The following is a 27,274-nucleotide window of genomic DNA, read 5'->3' on the forward strand; positions in this document are numbered from 1 at the left end:
TTGGATGGCCACTTTTGCAGAAAGCCTAAACCTGTTTCTTCATCCAAATGTTTTTACTAGACTGATTGTCAGCTATCCGTATTTTATCCAGGCTTAGGACTGGACAACTGTGTTAAGTCAGCGCATGCTGACAGGGCAGATCCATTGTTCTTTTACTATGCTAATCAGTCTGTATGCTGTGCTTACATTGTACTTACACTGCAAAAACACCATGGCAAGGACTACCTTTTTGTTCCATATTTGCACAGATAATTTCATCGGTCTCCCAGTCCACAGTTATACTGTGGTATATGCTAAGATACATATACATTATTATACTGGAATCAAAGAAAAGGTCTTGCGGTTTCACCAGCAGACATCTTAGTTGATCTTACAAGAGTAAGCAACATACTTTCCACAGTTGAAAATGGAAATATCTAGCGCTAGAGCTACATTGTCAAAATCTGTAGGCAAGAGCCATAAAAAAACTTGCACGATCTTTGAAACAAATATAAAGAAACATCTGTAACTCATTAAGGACATGCTGAAGAACGGAAGAACACAAAAACAAGTTTGCATCATGGCAGGTATTAACACAAGTGTGTGTTAAGAGAACATACCCTGAAGAACAAGACATTTACACAGAGAGGAAGACAAAGGTAATGCTCTCAGATTTTCAGTGCCGAGCTTCTGGATTTGGCTTCTGGAGTGAAATCTTCAAGACTGTTTTAGATATATTTCAGGTCTCTCTCTACAGTGAAATGATTCTCATGTGCCAGCAAATGGAACACGGCAGCACCAGAAAATGTCAGTAAGGGCGCTCTCGCTCTGGAGTTGAGGTGGTCATTTCTGCTTGGGTTAGCCTTCTTCACAGGCTAGACACTTTTTCTTGTGTTTAGTATCTAAACTGTTCTCTCGTATTTAATGCCTAAATTATTTCCAAGGCTGAAAAATGATCACTCTTTTCTTTTAGAAAACTTGGAAATGGAAGCTTTTTTATACAGCAGCCACATTGTAATAGACCATTCAACCATGATAAAGAAAACCTAAGCTTCTGCCCCTTTCTCTGCCTGGGTATACATTTCTGTAGCCCTCTGACTTTTCTAGCATAGCAAAAGTAAGGAAACAGAGAGAGAGTCAGGAGGAGGTACTGCTGGAGAGGACAGAGGAGGGGAAAAAAGAGGAGAGGAGAGGAGGGGAGAAGAGGGGAGGGGAGGGGAGGAGTACTCTTTCTCTTGGGCACCCTGGTTATGCTTCCTGACTGGCATTGCACAGAACATGTAGGCAAGGAACAGCTAAAAGACTGATTCAAGGCTGCTTTGTGTGCTAAGGCTGAAGCCTGCTTAAACTTTACAATCACTTGCAGAGGCGACCGGCTCCGGGGCAGACGCGTGCTGCAGCGGAGCGCGGGATCGGGACAGGCAGGGCTATTTTTCGGGCATCGGGCCTACGTGAGGGAGCCGCCAGGCACCGGCAGCCCTCGTGAGGGAGGCTGACGAGGCGTAGGCGGAGCCAGCAGCGTCAGCGACAGCTCCTCCCCCCGGCCGTTCAAAGGCGGCCCTTAGGGAGCGCGAGCGACCAGGAGCGCGGCGACCAGGGCCAGCAAACAGGGAGTGACGCGGCAGTTAGCGCGGGCAGGAAGGGCGGAGCGCTCACACCCGCCCATAGGGACAACTCCGCCAACGGCACTCTCCCGTCAGCTGGGCTGCGATGGTCTCCACCAGGCACGGTGCCTTCTCTAGGAAGTCAGTACACACCCAGACCGACTGCCCGTCCGAACGTGCGGCAGTTCAGGTCTCCGGATGCGGGGAGTGTCTGAGCCTCTTGCTGCCATCGGCGGGAGGCAGAGAGACTGCTCGCGTGAGGTGCGAGCAGGTGGACGACCTGGTCCGCATGGTGGCGGAACTCAAGGACGAGGTGCAGAGGTTGAGGGATATCAGGGAGTGCGAGCGGGAGATAGACTGGTGGAGTGACTCCCTGCAGGACCGGAGGGAGAGGGACCAGGGTGAGACGCCCCAAGGGGGGTGGACCCCTGCCCTGTCGCCATCGGGCAGAGGGAGGGGACCTGCGAGTTGAGGAGGAATGGAGGCAGGTCCCTGCTCGACCTCGCAGGAGATGCCCTCCCCTGCCGGCGCCGCCTTCCCAGGTGCCCTTGAGCAATAGGTTTGAGGCCCTGGAGCTTGAGAGACCGGTGGGTGAGGATGAGGTAGGAAGCCTACCCAGGAGGATGCCTGAGGTGAGGAAGTTGACTCCACGCCTCAGGACTGCCTCCACCAAGAAAGAAAGAAGGGTGATTGTTGTGGGCGACTCCCTCCTCAGGGGAACGGAGGGCCCTATTTGTCGGCCTGACCCCACACATAGGGAAGTCTGCTGCCTCCCTGGGGCCAGGGTCAGAGACGTTACCAGGAAGCTTCCAAACCTGGTTCGCCCCTCTGACTATTACCCGCTTTTGATAGTCCAGGCTGGCAGTGACGATGTTGAAAAGAGAAGCCTCAAGGCTATCAAACAGGACTATAGGGGGCTGGGACGATTGGTGGAGGGAGCGGGAGTGCAGGTGGTGTTTTTGTCTATCCCTATGGGGGAAGGGAGAGGCATGGAGAGAACACGGAAAGCTCACGTGGTTAATAGGTGGCTCAGAGGCTGGTGCCAGCACAGAAATTTTGGGTTTTTTCACCATGGGGAGCTTTACTCGGCACCCGGCCTGATGGCCCCAGACGGGTCCCTATCTCCAAGGGGAAAATGGATCCTAGGCCAGGAGCTGGCGGGGCTCATAGAGAGTGCTTTAAACTAGGTAAGAAGGGGGACGGGGCTCAAACAAGGCTTGTTGGAGCTGTGCCGGGGGAAACAATGGCTAGGCTGGGGAAGAAGGCGATGGCCCAGCTGAAGTGCATCTACCCTAATGCACGCAGCATGGGTAACAAACAGGAGGAGCTGGAAGCCATCGTGCAGCAGGAAGGCTACGACTTGGTTGCCATCACAGAGACGTGGTGGGACCGCTCCCACGACTGGAGTGCTGCAATGCCTGGCTATCGGCTCTTCAGGAGGGACAGGCAGCACAGAGGGGGGGGTGGCGTGGCTCTCTACATTAGAGAATCTTTTGATGTTGTGGAACTCCAGGCTGGGAATGATAAGGTTGAATCCCTGTGGGTTAGGATCCGCGGGAAGGCCGGCAAGGCTAGCATCCTGGTCGGGGTCTGTTATAGACCGCTGAACCAGGATGAGGAGACGGATGAGGAGTTTTATAGGCAACTGACAGAAGTTGCAAAATCGTCGGCGCTTGTCCTCGTGGGGGACTTCAACTTCCCGGACATATCCTGGAAACACAACACGGCACAGAGAAAGCAGTCTAGGAGGTTTCTGGAGAGCGTGGGAGATAGCTTCCTGACGCAGCTGGTCAGTGAACCTACCAGGGGTGGTGCCCCACTAAACCTTCTCTTCACAAACAGAGAAGGACTGGTGGGAGATGTGGTGGTCGGAAACTGTCTTGGGCAGAGTGACCACGAAATGGTAGAGTTCTCTATTCTTGGTGAGGCCAGGAAGGGGACCAGTAAAACTGCTGTATTGGACTTCTGGAGGGCTGACTTTGAGCTGCTCAGGACGCTGGTTGGCCGAGTCCCTTGGGAGGCAGTTCTGAAGGGCAGGGGAGTCCAGGAAGGCTGGGTGCTCCTCAAGAAGGAAATCATGATGGCACAGGAGCGGTCCGTCCCCACGTGCCCAAAGACGAGCCGGTGTGGAAGAAGACCGGCCTGGCTCAACAGAGAGTTGCGGCTTGTGCTTACCAGAAAAAAGAGGGTTTATAATCTTTGGAAAAAAGGGCGGGCCACGGAGGAGGACTACAAGGATGTAGCGAGGCTGTGCAGGGACAAAATTAGAAAGGCCAAAGCTCATCTGGAGCTCAACCTGGCTACTGCCGTTAAAGACAACAAAAAATCCTTTTACAAATATATCAACGCGAAACGGAGGACTAAGATGAATCTCCATCCTTTACTGGATGCGAGGGGAAACCTAGTTACTAAGGATGAGGAAAAGGCTGAGGTGCTTAATGCCGCCTTTGCCTCAGTCTTTAGCGGCAATACTGGTTGTTCTCTGGATACCCAGTGCCCTGAGCTGGTGGAAGGGGATGGGGAGCAGGATGTGGTCCTCACTATCCATGAGGAAATGGTTGGTGACCTGCTACGGAGCTTGGATGTGCGCAAGTCGATGGGGCCGGATGGGATGCACCCGAGGGTACTGAAAGAACTGGCGGAGGAGCTGGCCGAGCCGCTTACCATCATTTATCGGAAGTCCTGGCTATCGGGGGAGGTCCCAGTTGACTGGCGGCTAGCCAATGTGACGCCCATCTATAAGAAGGGCCGCAGGGCAGACCCGGGGAACTATAGGCCTGTCAGTTTGACCTCAGTGCCAGGAAAGCTCATGGAGCAGATTATCTTGAGGGTCATCACGCGGCACTTGCAGGGCAAGCAGGCGATCAGGCCCAGTCAGCATGGGTTTATGAAAGGCAGGTCCTGCTTGACGAACCTGATCTCCTTCTATGACCAAGTGACGCGCTTGGTGGATGAGGGGAAGGCTGTGGATGTGGTTTACCTTGACCTCAGTAAGGCTTTTGACACAGTTCCCCACAACATTCTCCTCAAGAAACTGGCTGCTCGGGGCTTGGACTGGCGTACGCTTCGCTGGGTTAGAAACTGGCTGGATAGCCGGGCCCAGAGAGTTGTGGTGAATGGAGTCAAATCTGGTTGGAGGCTGGTCACTAGTGGTGTCCCCCAGGGCTCGGTACTGGGGCCGGTCCTCTTTAATATCTTTATCGATGATCTGGATGAGGGCGTCCAGTGCACCCTCAGTAAGTTTGCAGATGACACCAAGCTAAGTGCATGTGTCGATCTGCTCGAGGGCAGGAAGGCTCTGCAGGAGGATCTGGATAGGCTGGAGCGATGGGCTGAGGTCAACTGTATGAAGTTCAACAAGGCCAAGTGCCGGGTCCTGCACCTGGGGCATAACAACCCCAAGCAGAGCTACAGGCTGGGAGATGAGTGGCTGGAAAGCTGCCTGGCAGAGAAGGACCTGGGAGTATTGGTTGATAGTTGGCTGAATATGAGCCAGCAGTGTGCCCAGGTGGCCAAGAAGGCCAACAGCATCCTGGCCTGTATAAGAAGCAGTGTGGCCAGCAGGTCTAAGGAAGTGATTGTGCCCCTGTACTCGGCTCTAGTGAGGCCGCACCTCGAGTACTGTGTTCAGTTTTGGGCCCCTCGCTACAGGAAGGACATGGAGGTGCTCGAGCGAGTCCAGAGAAGGGCGACCAAGCTGGTGAGGGGTCTGGAGAACAAGTCTTACGAGGAACGGCTGAGGGAGCTGGGCTTGTTCAGCCTGGAGAAGAGGAGGCTCAGGGGCGACCTTATCGCTCTCTACAGTTGCCTTAAAGGAGGCTGTAAAGAGGTGGGGATTGGTCTATTCTCCCATGTGCCTGGTGACAGGACGAGGGGGAATGGGCGAAAGTTGTGACAGGGGAGTTTTAGGTTGGATGTTAGGAAGTACTTCTTTACTGAAAGGGTTGTTAGGCATTGGAATGGGCTGCCCAGGGAGGTGGTGGAGTCACCATCCCTGGAGGTCTTTAAAAGACATTTAGATGTAGAGCTTAGCGATATGGTTTAGTGGAGTACTTAGTGTTAGGTCGGAGGTTGGACTAGATGATCTTGAGGTCTCTTCCAACCTAGAAATCTGTGATACTGTGAATCACCTTAATTATATAACACTGTTTTAACTTACTTAGGAAACCATGGCCACTTGTTTTTCCTCAGTGAACAACACGATGGCCTTAGTGTGGCAAGCTGGCTGTGTCTCCAGTTTGATTCCCTGCACAGTCACAAGACAGCAAAGTGAGTAACAGAAGTACCAGTGACTGGGAATCAGAATTACAAATGCTTTTCTTGGCAGGAAACCTCGTTTACATACACATGAAATACAGCCTGAATTTCTTTGTGGGTCTAACCCAAGATCACACAAAAAAATATGCAGCAGCAGAGAACCAAACCCTTAAGCACCAGTAGAGTGCCTAAGGGAACACTGCAGTGGTTTTGGATTTGTTTTAGGCAAACCTTCTCTTGATTCAACACAGAGACACTCAATAATACATGGGCATCAGTAAGAAACATCAATTTGACTGTTATAAGGACTGGACCACATAGAGGGCAAAAAAAACAAAGGAAATTTTGAATTCCTTCCAGTTGTATTAGACTGAACTGTGAACTGAAATGGAATTGAGATATTTAAAATACACATACTACTTAACATAAAGTGCCACGTTCTTCCCTCTGAGATGCCAGGGAATTGTACTGTTCTGCCAGGGGACTGTGTATTGGGTAATAGTGGAATTACTCAAGAGAGGAATTAGTCTTTTGGAAATGATTCACTAGCTGCTGCCATTGTTTAGTATTTTCCTTGTCACAGGATACAAAGTAAGCATCTGTGGAACATAAGAAATACTCTGCAGCATTCCAGCATTAAAAATGCCAGTGTTCTAAAGGATCTTGGCATTTCTAAGAGCAACTGACTTGAGCATAATTTTATTTTAACTGAAATCTCTATCATTTGTGAAGGATGAGCTGCTAAACAAAGGTAATTTTTTTTTTTTTTAAGATTCATAGCCAAAGCACTTCTTACACAATATCATTAACAATGCTATTTAAAAATAAATAAATAAGTAAACCACTCCTATTTTTAATAGCACTTATTCTGACTTTATTCCCTATTATTTTCTGATTAATTTTTCTGCTCTGGATGCACAATATAATATTTACTGCTTGCAACACAAGTATTTCGTAATACTACTGAAAAAATACTTGAAGTGGTATTTTTGGAATTTATTAACAAATACTTAACTTATCCCTGATTTAGTCAAATTTAATGAGTGATTAATACTCAAGTGTGTTTCACCAAGCTCTCTTCAGGCAGCAAAGAGGCTGTTACAACTGTCTACGTGTTAGTGGGCGTTCCCTGTGGATCACAAGAAAGTTCAGTCACCAGACAGCAGAATGGAGGCATGAGTGTGTAGTTACAATGACATTCAATCTAATCTGTTTTTTACATGAGGAATTTCCTTGAAAACTTCCAGGTGAAGTAAGTGTTCCCTGATAAAACCTCAATGGGGGTCTGGCTGCTGGAGCATCCTGCCTGCTGCTGAATCTCCTGTTCAGGATGCTTGTTCTGCACAAAAGCATTGTGCATGCCCAGGCCAGAATTTTCCTTTGTAGCTTTGTCTAGAGGAGAGTAAACTGGGAGCTTTTAAAACAGGGTATATTTTTAAATCCTTGTGCAGACAGGACTGAATATTAATACGAAATAACTAGGTAAGATAAATGGTATCCCACATGGAAGTTTTTCACTGAGTATCCAGCTGTATAAAATTCATCACAATATTGAAACTCTATCTCTTTTGCCTAGTCTTAAGTTCTGTCATAAATCAACATTCATACATTGAAGTGTTTCCTAAACATTGTGCTCTGTTGTCATAAACCTCATCTCAAATTTATATGTAGTAGATTTATATTTGTATAATCTAATCTGTCTAAGCCTTCTGTTACTCTTTGCTTGAATACAAAGACTCCAGCTTTCATATATGAGTTTTACCAGAATTAGTTTGAGGCCAAACTCTGAGAGAATCTTAGGGCCTGCTAGCATCTTTGAAACAATGGTTTGAAAATGTTTTTTCACAACGTCTCAGGAACAGAAACTGTAAAGTTTTACCTCTTTTCACCATGTAGCAATGGGTCCATGGGTCTGGAACAAGAATTTTTGATCCAACTGTCCCAAGACATGGAGAAATTCAGATTTATTAAAAACTCAATTTATTGTTCCAAACCAAAATCTGACCACTAATAGATGTATTTAAGAAAACTGTTCTCTCTCTCAAAAAAAAAAAAATTAAAACACCACAAGAATGTTTTGATTTCAAGGAAATATTAAAGGAGAAAGTGAACACTGTATTTCAATAATAGTAAGATTTGCTTTGATATGTGTCAAAGTACTTATATTTCATTATTTCATGATCTACTGATGATGATCTATTTCATGATTCTGCCCAGGGAAGTGGTTGAGTCACCATCCCTGGAGGTCTTTAAGAGACGTTTAGATGTTGAACTTAGTGATATGGTTTAGCAGAGGACTTGTTAGTGTTAGGTCAGAGGTTGGACTAGGTGATCTTGGAGGTCTCTTCCAAGCTAGATGATTATGTGTTACTATTTTAGAATTTTACAACTGTTATACTGTAATAGAGTCACAGTGATATATTCTGGCATTATCAAAACATTTAGGATTAGGTAAAATTTTGACATTATCACTGCTGTAGTAACATAAAAACACCTGTACATATCTAAGACAAATGAGACGAAGATTTCAGCAAAGACATGCAATTTATTCACATGAAGTGCAACAGAGGCACTGAGGTACACTGACTTCAGCAGAAACTACTAGTGTTGATGTTACATGGGATTATGCTGCACATACTTGGTTAAATAAGCTTATTGATGGTTGTATGAGGACAGACAGGTTCATAACTCACCTGGGAATCTGCAGGCTTTGGACTTGCTTCTCAGCTGGCAGTTGCCAACTTTCAGTTGCTCTGATGGACAGCCTAAAACAGATGGTTTAAGCTAACCTGTTGGACTTTAACTGTAGCAGAGAAGTGCTTTATACAGCTGTCGTCTCTTCCCCTTCCTGAGACAGGCTGGGTCTGTGTTAGCAGCAATCATTTTCTGTATACTTCTACATCATCATAGCAGCATCAATAATTGCTTTGCCACATCTGGGCTGCAGGAGTATGTCTCACTTATCTCCTGTAATCTGCTTGGGAAATGGAAGACCCAGACATGATGTCCAACTGTCCTCTCTTGTCTAGTCTGTATTCATATGAGGGACGTATACATCTCTGATCATACTGGCTTAACTACCGTTGACAGAGCGGGAGATAGAGAAACTTTCAAAGACAGGCACTAGTGTTGGCTGTGAAAGAGCAAATAACAGCACTGTATTTCATAGCACTTGAAACAGCATAAAGACCTAAAGTCATATAGCCTTCGACTGTCCTCTCACCTGCTGACATTCAGAGAGAAGCATGGGACAATAGCAGTGCAGACAACAGATAAACAAAACCAAATTATTTGTACAGTGTAGTTTTAGACAGGCTGACCTGTCTACAGGATCAAACCCTTTACACTTTTAGTCCTTTTCAGGAATACTTTCCTGTACCATATAGATCATCTTTGTGGTCTTTATATATTTCAAGTACTAGAACCATATGTTCCATATAAACTAAATAAAACAACATATATATTTGGAACTATAAGTGGAAAAATTGTCTGCTTTTGTTTATATTTGGCAAAAAAAGAGTTAATGCCTGATGAATACTTTGTACTAGGAAGCTCTTGGATTGTGCTACTATCGCTGCCAGCCCAGGTGGAAAACTTCAGGTACTGTTTCAGTTCATAACAAGAACTGTTAAAAAGATCATTCTCTTCCTTTGTGTCAGGTACGTTTACATCTCTTTTACTGAAAGACCTGCAAAGACATCCATGTTCTTACAGAAAACAGGCAACTGCCAGTTTGTTTTCCTGGAAAAAATTTGAGAAGACCATGAAAAGAATTGCAAATAACATGAAGTGCTGGTTTGGTACTGGCCAGAGATTCCGTATTAACAGCAAAAGTCTCTTGATCCCTCCTTGTGGAGCACATGGAACAGTCGGTCACTGGATTGCAGGTAAGATCTAGATATTTCCTTATTGCAAAATTTTTATCATTTAAAACTTCAGCATTAAATTATAAATATGTATTAGCCATACAAGAGTCAAAGTGAGGTTATGAGCAAGCTGGCAGAAGACCCTGAAATTTAAGCCAAAACTTTTCATTTTTAAAGGAAACTGCCTAAAGCAGTTGTTTACTTATTTCAATCTCTTTATATTTCTTTAAACAAAAAGTTTCCCTGCAGCTGTTCCTGGTCTCATAATTTATTCAGAAACAGAGAGAAATAATTACAAATAACAAAAAAGAAAAAAGGCTGCTTGGTTGAAGCAGACAGCGGAAAAACAGAATAAAAATGCAAAGGTACTGGGAAAGATCAGCAGCATGCCTATTGGCAAGTACAGGCAAACTAAAAACAGATTTAAAATATACATTGTAAACACATCGATCTGTAAAGAACATGACTGGTTACCAAAGCTCAGTCTTGTAAAAACATACTTAAACACGAGGAGTAACCTCACTTACTATGTTTGGCAATTGCCTCAATGGCAGCAATAGGTATTTGAGAATTTGTTACTTTATTCAAAACGTGATGTCAGTGAAAGACTTACTGAACAGTCTGAAAGACGCTTAGATACTCAAGCATGTTCACATCCAGTATTGCACTTTATCTTAATAAAGCCCCACTGGAACTGAAGAAATCCTCTGGTGTTTCAGGTCTATCTAATTGAAGTAAGCCACAGGGCTTGTCCTTGACTTTATTTTTTTCTTCCTAGAAAGGAAGAAATGAACATATTTGTTATATACAAATTTTCAAGGCACCAAACATATAGAAACAGATGAATTGAGATAGCGTAATCTTTAAGTAACCACAAACACAAGCCATTATTGTTAAAGCTACCTATTACATCTAATTTTTTGTTCATGCAAGTAATCTAATTTATTTCAGGGGGCTAAAGACATGTTCAGTTTTACCTATTAAAAATGCTTGTTTTGTATGAGTTTAATCATCTTGTTCCATGTTTCCCCAAATTACTCAGAATCTTCTAGATTTCTTATGTTGGAGAAATGTGAAGAGTTGGAGTGAGGAAAGCAATCAGGAATCAACATTTCTGTACGCCAGTCTTACAGAACAAAGTAGATACAGAATTCATATTAAATGCTAGAGGTGAAGCCACAATGCAAAGCATGTCTTTCAAAACTGCGTGGTCCGTATCAAATGGTATCTTGTAATATTTGGAAAACTGAAACAAAAAATATTTCAGAAAAGTACAGTCAGTAAAACTAAAGACAGCTCATGTCAATGGCAGATAAATGCCTAGAAACATCTCTGTGCAGTATATTGAAACATATTTAAAGTTTTAAATAGCAACATTCAGGTAGAGATGAAAACAAAAATAAAGCACATCAGACTATAAAAAAAGAAACAAAAGGGTAACACACAAACATCAGGAGTTAGTTTTCAAGACAGAGGCTTAAAGAATTGCCCACACAGGCTCTTTATTACAGTTTAATTCACCTCTCACAACAGACATGCAGTCTGGATAAAAACAGACATTACTATATATATTATAATCATAGCCAGTAGTTTCACTGAATAAAAAAATGCCTTGATCTTGCTATTATACCAACAAAAATTAACCTGTGCTGAGCTCCATCACCTTCTAAGGAGCTCTTTTAGGAATAAAATTGTGTACATGTTGGCTCATTTTCAAAATGGGGCCTTGTTTTGCAAAACAAAAACTAGCTATACTGCTTAAAGAATTGAAATATCTTTACAGCCCCCATCAAAGTCACAAATCTACACTTTATATGGAATTGGAGAAATTACTAACCTTGAAGAAAAAAATTTCCTGTCTAAAACATTGTTATATATTCCATGCACAATCTTTATTGCAGACTTTTTTTCTGCTTAATTCCCTCAGCCTCTCTGCACAGTCCATTGAGTGTATATGAGCTCGTGTATTGTAATATTTTAGATCCTTTCTGCATGCTATCTTGCATACAGGTGTGGGAATCAGAGATCAGATGCATCCTTTTAAGAAACAAAACACTTGGGAGTTTCAGGTTTCAGACCAGGTGCTTGAAAATTTGCCTTCCTATATGCCAACAGTACTTTCTTTCTTGCACAGGCTTCTTCCAACTTCAGTATAAGCAGAAAAATCCATACAGACTGTTCAATATTCTTGAACTTACGGAAGATTAAGAGCAGGCCTTTGATTAGCTATCTAGTCTGAAGACAACTGTAGGTTGTAGCTTTCTCCAGTCATATTCATCTATTACTAGCACAGTGGGGAAGGGGAACAAATTTCTGCCTCTGGCTGGCTGATAAAATTAGATACTTCAGTTTGTTAATCAAGAAGGAAACTATATTTGCAATCACTAGATAATTCAAAAAGTATTAAGAAATTAAATCAAGATGCTTCTTCTGTATTGAGTGTAGTACTGAGCTTGAACAAAGTGGCAGACCCACCTGCTCTCAAGTGACTGGACTACATACTTTCCGAGCTGAAGTGAAACAATACGCTGTGCTTATCATTATTCACCACATACTAATGCGGTGAATGGTCTGGTCTTAGAAGGATAAAAGACACATGCAAGCAAGAGATCATGCAAGCAAGCTCTCTGAATGACTAAAAGCAGCATGTACCTGTTGTCTCTCAAAAACTGCTTCCAAATAATGTAGAGAACAAAATAATAACTGTTTTAATCATAAGTAGCTCGTAAAATGGCTGCTTCCTTCTAGCAGTTGCACAAACAACATCATGAGAATTGTTTGGAAAACACATCCCTTGGCTCATTTCCCTGGCAAAATTGGCAGTATCCTCACCACTCAAGAGGCTGTCTCTTAAAATGCTGGTCCAAACTTTAGTGCATCCGCGGAGGAGAAAGTGTGCTCACTAAGCCAATTACATTGAGGAGATGGTCCTTCTGGTGGCAATATCAGAAGTGCTGTTGGTTCTGGGTTTGGTGGTGGAATCAGACTCTCTCTGCACACCCACTACGTTTTACAAGAACTGCTGGATCCGACGCTTCCCAGGTCTTCTGATTGACCTGCAGGAATCGCAGAAGAGGGGAGCCCAGGTGCTGAAGATTTATGCAGAAGTCTCGTCCCAACAGTGCAGCAGAAACTGCTGTCTTCAGAAGAATGGTGAGTGTTTATTATCAAGATTGCAGCATACATTAAAATCTGTGTCATGACACAAGAGGAAAAACATTTTGGGTAATTTTTATACAAACATCTCTTTGTTTGAAGATGAAATAATGCCAAAAAAAAAAAAAAGATATATGTAGTTTTTGAGACAGGATAACAGAGGCACATCTTAACTGTCCTCCCATCTTCAATCCCATAGAAAGGAATTTGATAATCTGATATTTTTGGAAGACCACACTAGAAACACATGAAAATCTTAGGGTCTGCTTTGAAATTTTAGACCTCTGTTACCAAACTTGTGAGTAATGCTAACATTAAAACAACAACTCTTTAATATCTATCACCATCTATTCCTGTATAGAAAATTCTATGCAGTGCTACAAAGTGACACTGATTACAACAGGACTCTTCTTCATCAGATGAGAAAAGAAGAGGGAAGGCACAATTTGGCCTTCTCCAAAATACAAGAATATTCATTTTCTTTGAGAGAGCACTCTCTTGTTCTGTGTTTATACCATATTTGTGGTCCAACCCACATATAGTGTTAATATGAGCAATAAAGCTGAGACACAGTATTTATTCAGCTAGCAACCTCACTTTCCTAGTCTTACAAAGACTCAGAATAAAAATGAGAAAATTTCATTCCTTATCTTAAATCCAAGACTATACTTTTACTGTATCACACTGCTCTGGTACACTCTAGCAGTGTATTTTAGGAGTGTATGTGATGCATGTGCCTGTGGTGTCTAACTTAATCAAAAAACTCACAAGACTCAAAAGGTTTTTGGATAGAGATGATAGAAGTGAACTACCAGCTATTAAATAAAAAAAAAATATAAATTTTGATGAAATTTTGAATTACACACACAGTTACAACCCTGAAAACCCGACACCAAGATAACTAACATAACTGCCATCAGCATTCCTGTGAAGTGTCAACTTCTGTTTTAAATATTGTGAGTACAGAGCAATTATAGGCATTTTAGTAATGTTTTACCTATTTGGACAATAAATTTTTGGTCATAAAATGTAGGACTACACAGCTAATGAAGATAAGTAATGGTAATTTGGAACTTTGTTTTTATAGTGTTACACAGTCAAGTGCAGATTTGTTACAATCTTAACTAAAATAGAGAGATGTTAGATGGCATTTCAAAGATAAGCTGTTAGATTGTGGTTTCCACACAGTCCTGAAGAAATAAATGTAGTCTACCACAGACACTATTACTAATAAATGTCCTAATTAAGATTTCAAGAAAGTTTGGTAAGAAAATCATCTTTTCTGGATTCTTAGTAATAGTACAGTTACTGAAAGCTGATCTTAAAAGATAAAAAGAAATTCTGAAATAATTTAAAATCAGAAGCAACCTATTTAATTGCTTATCTCCTCAAAATAACTTACAGCATGCTTTTAAAGTATTTTTCCTGACCAGAGAGCTATCCTTCCCTACCAAAACATAGGTTTGTGACTTTTCTTACCTGTTTTTATGCAATAAAATCCATCACACATCCCCAAAAGAATATATGCACAGAAGCCAATTTCTTCTGAGATTTTTTTTCTACTATTTAATGGCATTTTCTTAAAGCTTGCAAAGTAACCATTGAGATGAAAAATATTTAGAATTGTGCTGAAAATAGAAAATTTTAGTTACAATAGAACTTTACACAAACTTGGAAGACAGGAAGATTTTTGAACATTCCACTCCTCCCTTCAAACAAATCCACGTATTTTCAGGTATTTTCTACATTCTTAAATAAGAATTTATCCTTGCTCTGTATCAACAAAACTGAATAGTGTTCATGTATCATACTGAGAGACAAACATAAAATATACAATTAGCACAATACCTCTATTCTTTAACAAAATCTAGGACATTGTGTAACCGAGTTTGAAGGCAACGGTACATGCTGATACAACACATGACAAAAGTGAAGAACAGTTTTCTCTTGGAAGAAAAATCATCACTGTGAGCACACATGAGAAAATGTTGATTTAAAAACAATGGCAATACTCATATGACATTATTAGTGTTTTCCAAGTCTTTAAAAATATTTCAGCAAAAAATACCACAGAAAAGCAACTACTACTTAGATATTTCATAGAAATATTTGAAGGCCTTTGTCTTTTAAACTGTTATGCTAAAATTGATGCAAAATTTTTATTCATGCCTAGAACTATTTTTATATTTTTTTTTCCTTAAAAACAGTTACTGAATTTTAAGTTCTCTTATTCATAGAGGCCAATGATTTTTATGTATGACCTTCAGAAATGCCCAAAGTTCTAAGGAAATGTATCAAAATTTACTGGCTAAAGATGCTTCCTGAACACTACAAAATGCTTGTAATCTTTTAAAGAAAGATGTAAACCAATTGGTATACAACAGAGTTTTATATAGTCCCTGTAAGATTATCATTGTTTCTCTGATACGTTATGTTCTTCTATTGTTTTAATAATCATAGACTTCTTTGTTCCAGTTTTACTTTTATAAAAGTCTACTCTAAGCTCAACTAGAATTTTCATAACTGGAAACTGATTAAACTTAAGTAAAGATAGAAAGTGGTATCAGTTAAAGAAAAAATGCTGATTAAATCCTTTTAGATTTGATGCCAAATCATATCCTTACTTGCTATTCATTATAGTTTACAATCCCAGTTTTACTTGTGAGTATCACTATTTTTGTTTCAGCTACACGGATAACTTTGATCTTTCTATGCGAGTAGCTAAAAACACAATGCAATATAAATTTGGTAACAGCACTTCTAGGATGCCTTTTTCATTCCATAAAGTTACTGAATTTGTATTGTTCAGACAGATTACATTTTCATTGCACATTTTAAATTGCATGATATACGTATTTTGAAAACAATGCTTTTCTCTTAGGTCAGACATGTTCATTATGAAGGAAAAACATTTTCTAGTTGTATGTTTGCAATATTATTCTATGATGCAGTATTTAGAATATTAAGTGAAAAACTACAATGAATACAGAAAAGATAGTAAGGGTGGACATACTGCATATTCTTCCTTTTTCTTATTTGTTGATAAGTTAGGGTTACTTCCTTTAGTTACACATAAAATGGGAAGAGCTGCATTATTTTTTTCGTTATTTGTTGCATAAGAATTACAGATTACTTTCTTTACTTTCAAATATGAGGCATGTTTGGAATAAATACCTAAGTAAATGGAAAAAAACATTTTTAAAGCTAGGTAGCTTCCTAGCAGTTTATGTAAAATAGAGCTTTTTAATTACTGTTAAATGAATATCCTGCAACTAGAATATTTTTCAAATATATATATATATATATATATATAAAAAAGAATTGTTTACTTGAAGCAAAACTTCAGCCCTATTAATTCACATTTTCTAAACAGTCACACTATCTAATACAGATAAGCATCTTAAGAGATTTCATATACAAATTGTCTTATTCAGGCAAAAGGAATACTACAATTTTCTGAAGTGCAAAGCCTGGAGAGGCAGGTATCAGAAAATTCGCCGTAGCTTTGTAAATAATCGACAGTATTTTCTGCTGTTGAATGTGTCTCCTGTCCCATTAATACTTTTCCTAATTGCAAGTAGCCATATATAAAGTTCAGGTGGGAGGGCTACATTCAAGCCAAGCAAAACAAGCCCACAAAACTTCATACAACTAAACCAAAACCTTACATTGATCCTACTTTAAGCACATTGATATAAAATAAAATCAACTTTTGACTTGATATTTTGAATTTGACCGTGACACTAACCATAAGTATTTAATCATATGGATGAGCATGTGACATAAAATTTTCAAAAGTATTTAATGAATCTGACTTCTAAAGCCCTATTTTCTTGCTTTCAGATATCTTAAACCACTGGGATTCAAACATCTATATACTTTTGAAAATTAGTCTTCGGTGACAATTTGTTCAGGCATTTTGTCATTATTGCTTTAGCCTTGATTCCTCAGGTGGGAAGACAGAAGTGAACCTCCAAATATAAATGAAGAATTGTCTAAACTAGTATATTCACAGAAATACAATAGCCCAAAGGCAAAATGGAAAGGACTGGAAACTAGGAGCAAGCTTAGATGCCACTTATTGTAGATCAGGATTGGCCATTGGTTGTCTGGGTGAAAGGATGGTTGCTGTCCAGTTTTAAGTAGACAGGTATCCATTACACAAGAGCAAGCACTTCAAAGTTGCCTTCCTTGATAGTTTTACTTTTAGAAATGGTCCACTCACTGCAACAGGGATGTAAAGGAAGGCATACACAAGTAAGAGGACTACAAGCTACAGCATATGATTTTCTTTAATCAGAGGTTCATTTAAAATTCAGGAGGCTATTCTATTTGTCTTCTCCAGATATAAAATAAGAATATAGTTACAAGTAGTTATGCTTTTCTGACTGGGTGTTTAAGTAGTTTGCATGATAATGAGAGAACCACAGATTTACAGTACTAAAAAATACTGATCAGCTGCTCAGTATTAATGCTCTTTTAATGTTAAATAATGCAGTAACATGCAAAATACAATGGTCACTATGCTGACAAATTTAGCTTTATTCTTTTTGTGTTATAGTTTCCTGCAACCTAGCAGTGTTCTATCACGGAGCTACTCATGAGAATATGAATTGCTTGCACATGTCTTGTCCATCATTGGAAAGTTGTATAATAAAGGCTAGAATCAACGTTGTTTTGTACAACATCAAAACAGGTAATCAAGCTTTACATATATAGCCTAAAAACAAACCAACTATAAGAAATGTTAAAATTATACTAGGTCATTTGCTCTGCTGAAAGATCTGCAGTAACACACAATGATAAAAATTTGTAAGACACCTTTTCCTTTTTCACAATGTATCTACTTCTGGGAATACTCCTCCACTTTCTTCCATTCAGTGTTTGAGAAAGGACCTTTAAGATACACCCTGTGTTCAAGATTCACGGTCTGAGTATCTAATGAATACTTTATTAAGGGAAAATACCATGCAAGATCAGACAGGCAGAGAGGCGAGGCTGTTGCTGCTCCAAACGCTAGCAAGGCTGAAAACGTGTTCCCATTAGGCATACCCATACAAACCACACATATATACCACATGCATACACATATACTCAGCCAGACACACAGGTAGCACAGAGAGACACACAAATCAGACACAAAGGCAGCACCAAGAACCTCATCCTCTTTGTGGCTGCACAGGATGGAGATCTGCTAGTTAGAAGATATATTTATCCTACATATTTATAAATGTATATACATATAATGTATGAGTGTGTGTGTGTGTGTGTGTGTATATATATATATATATATAATGCACATAGGCAAGGTGAATCCCTCCAGCAGCTGGGCTCAGACACTCATTTTGACCAGTAGCTGCCACTGGATCCCAGTCTACCCCATGCTGGCACCTGGACACCCAACCCCCCAGGGGCGCAACCACCCTCCAGTTGCTGGTACAGGCTGACTGACTCTTTTTCTCTCGTATGCAGATGAACTTTTATCACATAAACTAATAATGTTTATGATTTAACAGGGATTGATCCAGATCTTCTTATTTTTGAAAAAGCAATATCCAAAGAGCTAAATATGCACTCCTCACCTAATAAATATGAAAGACAAAACAGCACAAAGACCACCGAGTGGGAAAGATGCCAGCATGGTAATGTCACGTCAAGTTCTCTTCTGCTCCTAGCTCCATCTTCTACCACTGGCCACGGCTTAACAGCAAACACTTACACCTTCAGCACAAACCTGATGGTTGAAAAAAAAAAAGTTATCACATATTCCAGGGAAGAAACTTCTCCTCTGGATGACCATTTGGCTAAGAGGACTCGTACAACTTCAGTAAGCACTAGGTCAACCACCAGCTCAGACAAAAGAACTGTACACTCAACTTTGATATCTAAATCTGCAGAGGTGTTATCCCACATGCCCACTCCTCCTCATCTGAACAGCAGTAAGCAACACTTAAATGAAACCAAAGGCTACAGTGGTAGGAATTATACTTCAGACAATGAGGTACCTGCTTGGGATGCTGCACCTCTGGGTGTCTGGTTGATTCCAGTTGTCCTTTGCTCTTCTCTCATCTTCCTTTGCTGTTGTACTGTAGCTCTTGCAGCAGGGCGTTGCAGAAATAGGAAAGGTCAGTACAATCCCATATAGAGAGGAAGACCAATGTCTAGACGAGTCATAAAATACACTAGTGTCAAAGGTAGTTTGTAAAATGCAGTCACCATTCTTGTTTTGGAACAAATAGCCTTTTAAAAAATGAATTGCATGTGCTGGCCTAATTCTTTTACAGAACAAAGAGTAAGTTTCAGAATCATTCCGTTGTATTTTCATACTCGCCAGATGAAACAATTTCTCTTTTGGGTAAGAAGTACACACTCTGCACATTCAAAGCTGCTTGAGCATATTTTGGTTTATAATCTGACCCAGACTAATACCTGACACAAACTATAAACTTTCCCTAACTTAAGAGGGCAGATTCACTGCAGCTTTACATATCCTCTCCCTTGACTTTGACCAAACTTAGAAAATTAAGTAAAAATGCAATCAGTAAAACTGACTGAAGTTTTACACTATCATAAAATCATTTAATTGTAATAATCCTTTAATTGCCTAAGATCTAGTTGTTTCTGTAAAAACTATGTATTCATTTTCTCCTGTTATATTCTAGATTGTTTTTCGCTATTTATCCCTAATAGTGGAACAAAACAATTTCACCAGAACTATTTACTTCTTCAAAGAAAAACACCTATAAAAAAAACTAATCCCTCAAACTACCGAATTCCATTAACTCACCAAAACATCTGATTATTCAATTATTTATGCTTTAACCCCAATCTTCTGATAACCATCATTTCAATGTTTTTCAAGTCCTCCTAGAAGTAAGTACCTTTAGACTTTTCCTGTTTCTTAAACTTACTTGCTGTGCAGTACATTGCAGATCCATTCTACTATTGGTTAACGCAGGCACAAATACAGCTAAGAATAGTTCGTGCATTACAGTCCATTTGTGTTGCCCACACTGACTTACTTTTTTGTGCCTAATCACATTTACCATTTACTACATTTGTTTTTTTTTTAATAGGGACATTTAATGTATGTTGCATAGAAATATACAAAAGGTTTTGAAAGGTCTAGAAGTTATCATTATTTTTTATTTTTTTATTTTTTTTTTAAAAAAGCCACATTTGTTTCTTTATCCTGTATACATGCTTCATAAAAGTGCTCCTTCTGAATATAAATCAAGTAATTAGATCAACAAGGTAGGAAGGTATTTCCTCAGCTTACCTTGCTCAGGAAGTTTGCTTAGCATAGCAAACATTTTCAACAGTAACCGGGATTGCTCTTCCTCTTTTAAATTTGTTGATGTCTCAGAGTTTCTCACTTTCTTCACTTGCTGTAAAAAGTTCCTATTTCCCAGATGAGTTGAAATGTTATAAAAGGAAACAATCCAAAATAAAACTGATTGCCATATGTCTATGTAGAAAATTATTTTAAAACTAGTAAGACTTATATAAAGTTTAATGACTATAGTAGGTAGAGGGTAGAAAGCCACATGACTACCTAATTACAGTTGAGCAGGTTGGTTTCAGAGGAAAAGGCCTAAAATTATATTTTAGTGCACACTGATTAGCACTGTAGTTTAAAAACTGAAGATTAAAAAAAAAAACTTGTTTATTTCTTGATTAATCTTGTATGCTAATTTCTATGTAATAGGAGAGAGACTGACAGCCAGAAAAACACCTTAAAGGACTGTTTGTTTTGTTTTGTATAATCTGATAAAATACAAAAGCATTTTTTTTTCCATTTTATCTAGAAAAATTAGAATTAGATATCATTTGTTTTTAAGGGCAGTTCTATGGTTATTTTATACAGGCTCTGCGAGATGTACTTCAGCTTTGATTAAATTTACTTTTGTCTTCAAATTGCAGTTTTCTGATTCATCATGTGGCTGAATCTAGCACATAGTTAAGCTATCGCTAAAGGTATTTGTAATGAAACATTCAAATAAGAATGGTAAGACCTCAAGAGCTCTTCAGTGGAAGCTTCAGAGGAAGCTTCAGTGTCAGCTTCAGAGGAAGTCAGAGGAAGCTGACATATTCTTTTCCAGGCTTTTAACACCAAAAAGAAACTAGAAGAGCTAAGATACTCTATAATGTATCAACGAATGTGGTGACACTGTGAATGACGTATGTATTTCTCACATGTTCTTCATCTTAAAATAATTTTAATGACTCTGACCCTGCAATGGAAAACTTTCAGGTTTGATTCATTTCATTAAGGAGCAAAGGGACATGCATGTCAGTGGAGGAACTCAGTTCCTCAGCCTGTTGATTACTGGAATGTGTGTTCTATCTTTTCACCACAACTTACACCAGAAATGGTGATGTACACCAAGACTACCAGTATGATCTTTTTTAGACTAGAAACTGCAGACCATGTGCTTCAGGATTCTCATTGTATAGTGCTTTACCAGCCACCCTCTGCTCAAGTCAATTTCTGAAGGAAAAGTTCATGGCTCAGTGAAGCACCTTTGTGTTAGAGAAACAAGCAGACATAACCAATTAACATTTACAGAGCCTTAATGAGAAGATGAAAAGTTCTCTAAATTTGTATTTCGATTTCTACCACATTTAACATTCAGGTGTTTTGTACATCATGGCAATTTGAACAAATACATTAAATAAACTGATTAACTACATGCTTCAACTCTCATCTCACTCAGTACTAACGAAAAGCACAATTTACCATAGGATTCTCTCACAAAACACCTCACCCAGCACTGTCAAACCAATTTTCACTGAAAATGCTTTTAAAATAGGTTTCTCCTCATAATTTTTGAAGTCATGTAACCAAGGAAAAAACATTTTAAAACCAATTTGCATCTAAAATTGCATCTCAGATGTACAGATACATCAAGGGCAGAGTTACAGGTAGTTAGCTTTCTGCTCGTCTATTCACTACCAGATGAATTAATATGCACCATAACACAGTAATACATATTTTTTCTAGGAAACTTTTTGTTTAAAAAGGTCAAAAAAAATCACAACAGTGAAGTGTATGTTTGCTGCCAAAGGATGGCTCAGCAATAAACACACTTCAAAGCACATCATGTTTTTATAGGATTACGAGATAAAATGTCTAAACCTAAACTTGAAAAAAATACTTTGTAAGTGAACTAGATCTGCACTGTGTGATGCCTTTCTTCAGGCTGAATGGAGCTATTAAAATTCTGCTTCTGTTCACACTAGAGGTTCTATAGTTCTCAGCCAAAGAGAAGACGTTACTTCAGAAACTAGGACATTTCTAACTGTCCAAACTTTATTTCCAAGACCTTGCAGCACTGAATTCCAGACATAATTTATCCTGAAAAATCAGTGAACATGCTAAAATTATTGTTACTACATAATTTCATGTCATTTTTTAGAATAGAGTTCACATGCAAGCAGCTTAGTCCAACTGAAATAGAGAAATTGCATTGTTTACCTAAAAATTCCTCCACAGCTTCAGTGGGATAAAGCCTTTTCTTAGTTTAGAGTTTTGCTTAGTAGTTATAATAATTCTTTTGCAGTTATCTTCAATTAAAGAGGGATACACGCTTTGTTGTTTTGTTTCATACTTTTTATTTGAATGCCAATTTTTTCCCTTTTCCAGGTTTCAAAGAAAGTACACAACACTTCTTTCCATCTGCTCCACATAAGAAATAAGATCTGCAGAACTGTTTAACAGTTTGAGATTGTATTACAATACAATGTCCTTTATTCATTAATTTATCATACTGAAAAGAATGTATTTCTGATGCAACACATTATTTAATCATGTAAGACAGAAGACTCTGAAATCCATACTACACATTTAAAATATATTGCTTACATGAGCAAGATTGTTGCATGTCTAACACAACATAGTTCTTGCAGCATCAATATGGGTTACATTCAAGACAGGAAATACCGGAAGTAAATGTGAACATGACACATCCCCTCTCCCTTCTTTCTGTGCAATTAAGATATTACTGTTCTCAGATAAATAGGCAGGAAAAAGGTTATCTAAAACACATTAGCAGCAGGACCACTTTACTACAAACTGGGAAAATAACATGAAAGTGAATACATAAATATAAGGTATGAGAGAATGGGTAAAAGAATGTTTTGTTCAGATAGCACACACCTTTTTAGGCTACTGTCCTTTTATCCCTTAGCTCTGTTTGTAGCAATGCTATGCACAAAAAACCAGCAAGTGTTAACTCCAGGCAGGAGTATAAATTACTTCTCTAAAGACAGTAAGATCATCTGTGGAAGTCACAGACTTTTCATGTACAGCAAGTCACATTCAGATCTTAGCACTTCGTGAAATTCCAAGTAGTTCTAACATCTACCCTCCTGGCTAAATTATAATCATATCTCTGTATAGACCTTTTTGTCTAATCTAAACAACAGATTATGCTTAGTGTTCTAAAACCCCCTTTTAAAGGGCAAAAGTATGCTAGAATGTAGACAAACCCCAAGAAACTAATGGCTCTGAACGTTTTACTTCACAACTCTTAACACACTGTTTACTAAAGACATGTCAGTGATTACAGTAGTTTCTAGATGCAAAAAATTAGCCAGAATACTGACAAAGCAAGTTCTTTTCCAGTTTGACCAAGCACTAGATCTCAGCCTTTCTTTGGAATGTTTATATGGAAGATAAAAGAAAGGTTAGTCTCCTCAACAGCACCAGTAAAACTATGCATCACAACTCTTCCAGATGGCCAAGAGCTTAATTTGTGTGATTTTTTTTTTTTCCATTGGAGACAGCTTATGTTTTCCTTGCCGTAAGGAACTTACTTTTCCAGTTTGCAGGGGCAAGCGTTTGAATTTGAAATGAGACATCTGCTACTTGGAGGTTAAAACAATGACCACAGAGAAGCACATATAGTAGCCTTCCAGCTCAGATTTCAATCTATGATGGACAGGGTTGCCTGAGGTCAGAGCTGTCATGAACTAACTCCATGTTCCTCTTGGCCAGTAAACATCAGCAAAATAATTGCTTATGGAGAGAGCCAATGCCTCTAAGATATTGTGTGTGGTTTTCTGTTTCTCATTGCTTCCCAATTTATGTTCTGGGGGGCCTAGCCTGCTTCCTGATTTACATGTTAGCTATCGACATTTCTACCTAAAAATAATATGAACCCCAACTACTTCCCTGCAACAGATGAATGTACACATATGCATACATACATGTATAGAGGGATACACACCTCAGAGTCATGTTATAATGTAAATGCATAAGATACATTAATAAAAGACCACTGATAATGATGTATTTACTACTGTAATCTATTACTCTTAACTCTTCACAGCATTTACACTACAATGGAAGTTTCCAATGAGGTGGTCTGCAAGTGTTATACAGGAAAATTAAAGATGTGTAATTTATCTCATAAAAACATGCACTGTATCATCATCAAGGTTGGGAGGACTTGCACTGGATTTAAGATCCCAGTGCTTTAGGTGTTCTGCAAAATCACAGCAGATTACTGACACCCTTAAACACCTAAACAATTCAGAGGGAGAAGCAGAAAATCAGAAATATCTAAGATGACAAAGAGCTCAAAATATCATCCAGCCTACCTGTGATTCTACACTGCATTACAAATTCTGCACTGTAACATAAACCATTAGTTAACACCACAAATTTTACTGAATTTGATATTCCTTTGATTCTAGCAGCTTGATTGGGCACTTACAGGGTTATAAAGGTTTTAGTCTTGCTTGTATGTTTCTTAGCAAGGAGAGGAAGCGATAAAGACATTGGAGTTTGGAGGTCAACCTTATAGATTTCTGAGGCCAGCTGGCCAAGCATTCTATAGCCATAGTCATTAAGCCAGATATGACTGGAAAACTGGTATCTATGACTGATTTAATGGCAAGTGTTGGATAGGGTTATGGAACAAAGTGAATTAATCTCAATATTGTTCTTACTTAGCAAATACTTAGAATGAGGAAAAAAAAATCTATTGCTGGTAGACACTTCGGTGTCCTGGCACTTCAGAGACAGACACCTTCTATCCTGTATGTATTTCATGAAACACTTATAGAACATAAATAAGTTCTGCTTTAACACTTTGGAGGGTACTTTCTAGAGTTCCTGGTTATTTTAGATTTTTCATTAATTAGCTGCCACGTTAATAAAATACTAATGCAATCAAACGAAAAATCAACTTGCCTTGCTGTTCTGCTCTTTCTACCATTAAGTCAAACTTATTTTAACTACAACTTTCACAGGCATCTTCCTAAGTCAATTTAAAGTCTATGAAGAACACAGGAAAAAATGAATTGCCCTCTGAAGCAAGAAACACTATCAGGTACCCATACGTTCGTAGTACATAAGGACAGTTTTTAATGGAGAAAAGCAAGCTTGTGGGTAATAGACTTAAAATCTCAAAAGGGCACTCACAAGCATCTGGTACAAAACATGTCACTGCAAACAGAAGTTCATTGCATATGCTTGCTAGTACACTAGTCTTTATGCAAGCACTGACAAAACTAATTAAGGAAACCATTTTCTCTTGTGTATATACTAGAACAAAATCTCCTCTGGACTAAAGCCAGGTACTTCTCCACCATCCATACCATTCTTTGAGTCAAATTGCAGTTACTTCCTCAATGATTTTGGTGACATGGCTGTTCAAAGAAAGATTAGAAATTACACAGATTTACTATTTCAAATGAGAATTTTAAACACTTTACCCATTATTCTTGAATTAAGGAACAACTCGATAAAAGTACGAACTTCTCCCAGCTTCTGATAAAAATGCACATTAATACAAATTTAAAAGGAAGGACCACTAAATAATCAAGTTGGTGAATGCAGAATTATGAATGCATCACAAGACACAAGCTTTTTCAAATGCAGCTCCAGGTCAGGTAAATTTTCATAGGAAGGAAAAAAATGCATTAAACTCAGTCTCCTTCCAAAAGAAGGCTTACCAAACTTTCATTATTTTAGAAATGGGAATAAATACACTCTTTGGCTGTATGTAGGCAAAAAACAATGAGAAGCCTTAGCAGCAAATAAGTCAAGACACACAGAACTCTGCAAAAATCAGTTCACCTCTTCCATCTTTAATGTTCTTATTCTTAGGCTGTTTCCTCTCAAACAGTTGCTGGGAATGCCACATGCTAGGGTCTTTTAAAGGCATGCAGAATCCATTAGTCTGATGAACAAAATCTCCTTCTACCCCTTCCAGAAAATGAAGGCATTCTCTCTAAGCTGAAATCTTAGTAAGCTGAGGAGATACAATAAAAGCAACAACAGAATTATTTATGTCCTTTCACGCTGGTACTTTTAAGGAATTTTTATTTAATTGTGAGAAGGCAATAGAAGTTTCTTGTGATTCTAATCTTTCAAATCAATTTCTTTCAAATATAAATTACCAAATATAAACATCCATTTTATTTCCTCCTCTGTGCTTCATAGCAGAGTGGGAAGCTACATTTTTTCCTTGCCAAACCTGTGTATGTTCAAGAAGATACTAAGCAGGCCTCAATGTACAAAGACTCAGTCCATTCCTATTTAGGCAATGTACTCACCTCAGTACTCACCAACTCAAGTGTAGTACTCACCATTCAGCATACTTCAACACCTCTCCAACAGTTAAAACTCATGGAACACTACCTTTACTTAACAGATGGGGCACAGAGGTAGAAAAAATACTGAGTGACATTTGGAAAACATTTAGAAACTTTAGATCTCTTAACTAAGAGCCTCGAGGTTAATGGAACTTGGAGCCTAAGTCATTTTATTGCTTTTGAAAACTGTTTAATTATATGCCAAGAAGTTGTGTGAGAAGTCAGAATGTGATTAAACACAGAACTGTGCCTGGATCTCCCATGCTAAGAAAGCACAGAATTGAATGTTTAAGTTCCCAATATGACTCAAAATATACTTTATTCAAAGAACAGGATTCATGAACAGAAAAATTATGTTTACAAGAAAATCCAACAATGAAGAAATATCTGACTACTTTTAAAATTAATTCATCATCAAGTCTCAGTTTTGGTTAAGGTTCCAAATAATTATATATCCATATCATACATAACTATTAACTATAATTTAATATTTCTATAATAATCAGATGTACTTGCAGAATCTTTCATGGTAATGCTTGTATATTTAATAATTTCTTCACAGATTCCTTATACTGAGACATGTTACTTTCTGTTTCACCTTCATTTTTAAGTGCAGTTACAGAGTTTCTGTAATTCTTAACTACTTCAGATGCAAGAAGCTCCTCCTTAGTTACATTACTAACATTCTCTGTGGATTTTATCCGAAGTAGTGTATCCACGGCATTTTTCTGAGAGCAGCTGTTTTCCCAGATATACTCCTCCACGTCTTCTTCTGTCTTCTCACTCTCCCATATCTCTGTTTTCTGA

The 27,274-nt window shown here is 39.1% G+C and overlaps 2 protein-coding genes across 15 annotated transcripts in view; one reads left to right on the forward strand and one right to left on the reverse strand.

Moving 5' to 3' along the window:
- The first annotated feature begins 283 nt into the window (after positions 1–283).
- MANSC4 (MANSC domain containing 4) lies at positions 284–21,555 on the forward strand. 12 transcript variants are annotated; one of them, XM_080572638.1, is made up of 6 exons: positions 284–1,844; positions 5,747–5,852; positions 9,500–9,727; positions 11,841–12,859; positions 17,424–17,558; positions 18,379–21,555. In XM_080572638.1, the coding sequence occupies exons 4-6, from the start codon at positions 12,631–12,633 to the stop codon at positions 19,005–19,007; spliced, it is 993 nt and encodes a 330-aa protein (XP_080428764.1). In that variant the 5' UTR covers positions 284–1,844; positions 5,747–5,852; positions 9,500–9,727; positions 11,841–12,630; the 3' UTR covers positions 19,008–21,555. The 12 variants fall into 12 exon arrangements, with proteins under 12 accessions (XP_080428764.1, XP_080428770.1, XP_080428768.1 ...); XM_080572642.1 differs by having other exon boundaries at positions 1,703–1,724; XM_080572640.1 differs by lacking the exon at positions 284–1,844 and adding an exon at positions 2,120–2,215.
- An 898-nt stretch (positions 21,556–22,453) lies between these two features.
- The window catches only part of MRPS35 (mitochondrial ribosomal protein S35), a 32,349-nt gene continuing 27,528 nt past the window's right edge, over positions 22,454–27,274 (reverse strand). The window contains exons 8-10 of one of the 3 annotated variants that reach the window (XR_013943075.1): positions 27,151–27,270; positions 25,950–26,124; positions 22,454–25,519 (exon numbers count right to left, since the gene is read on the reverse strand). Coding sequence is in view for 2 of the 3 variants with exons in the window: in XM_080572606.1 (XP_080428732.1) it covers positions 26,992–27,270 (279 nt within the window). In the remaining variant the exon portion in view is untranslated. Of the gene's footprint in view, positions 26,125–26,754; positions 27,271–27,274 lie in introns of those variants that run through there. The other 2 variants (XM_080572607.1, XM_080572606.1) reach the window with 2 other exon arrangements.

This window comes from Anser brachyrhynchus (genome assembly GCF_964034855.1).
Source record: "Anser brachyrhynchus genome assembly, chromosome: 1".
Lineage (NCBI taxonomy): Eukaryota > Metazoa > Chordata > Aves > Anseriformes > Anatidae > Anser > Anser brachyrhynchus.

Excerpts from the sequence above, each read along its gene's own strand:
- MANSC4 (XM_080572638.1), top strand. The coding sequence starts at position 12,631 with ATGGTCCTTCTGGTGGCAATATCAGAAGTGCTGTTGGTTCTGGGTTTG. Across the intron at positions 12,860-17,423 it reads CTGCTGTCTTCAGAAGAATG|TTTCCTGCAACCTAGCAGTG; the intron begins GTGAGTGTTTAT and ends TTTGTGTTATAG. Across the intron at positions 17,559-18,378 it reads TTTGTACAACATCAAAACAG|GGATTGATCCAGATCTTCTT; the intron begins GTAATCAAGCTT and ends ATGATTTAACAG.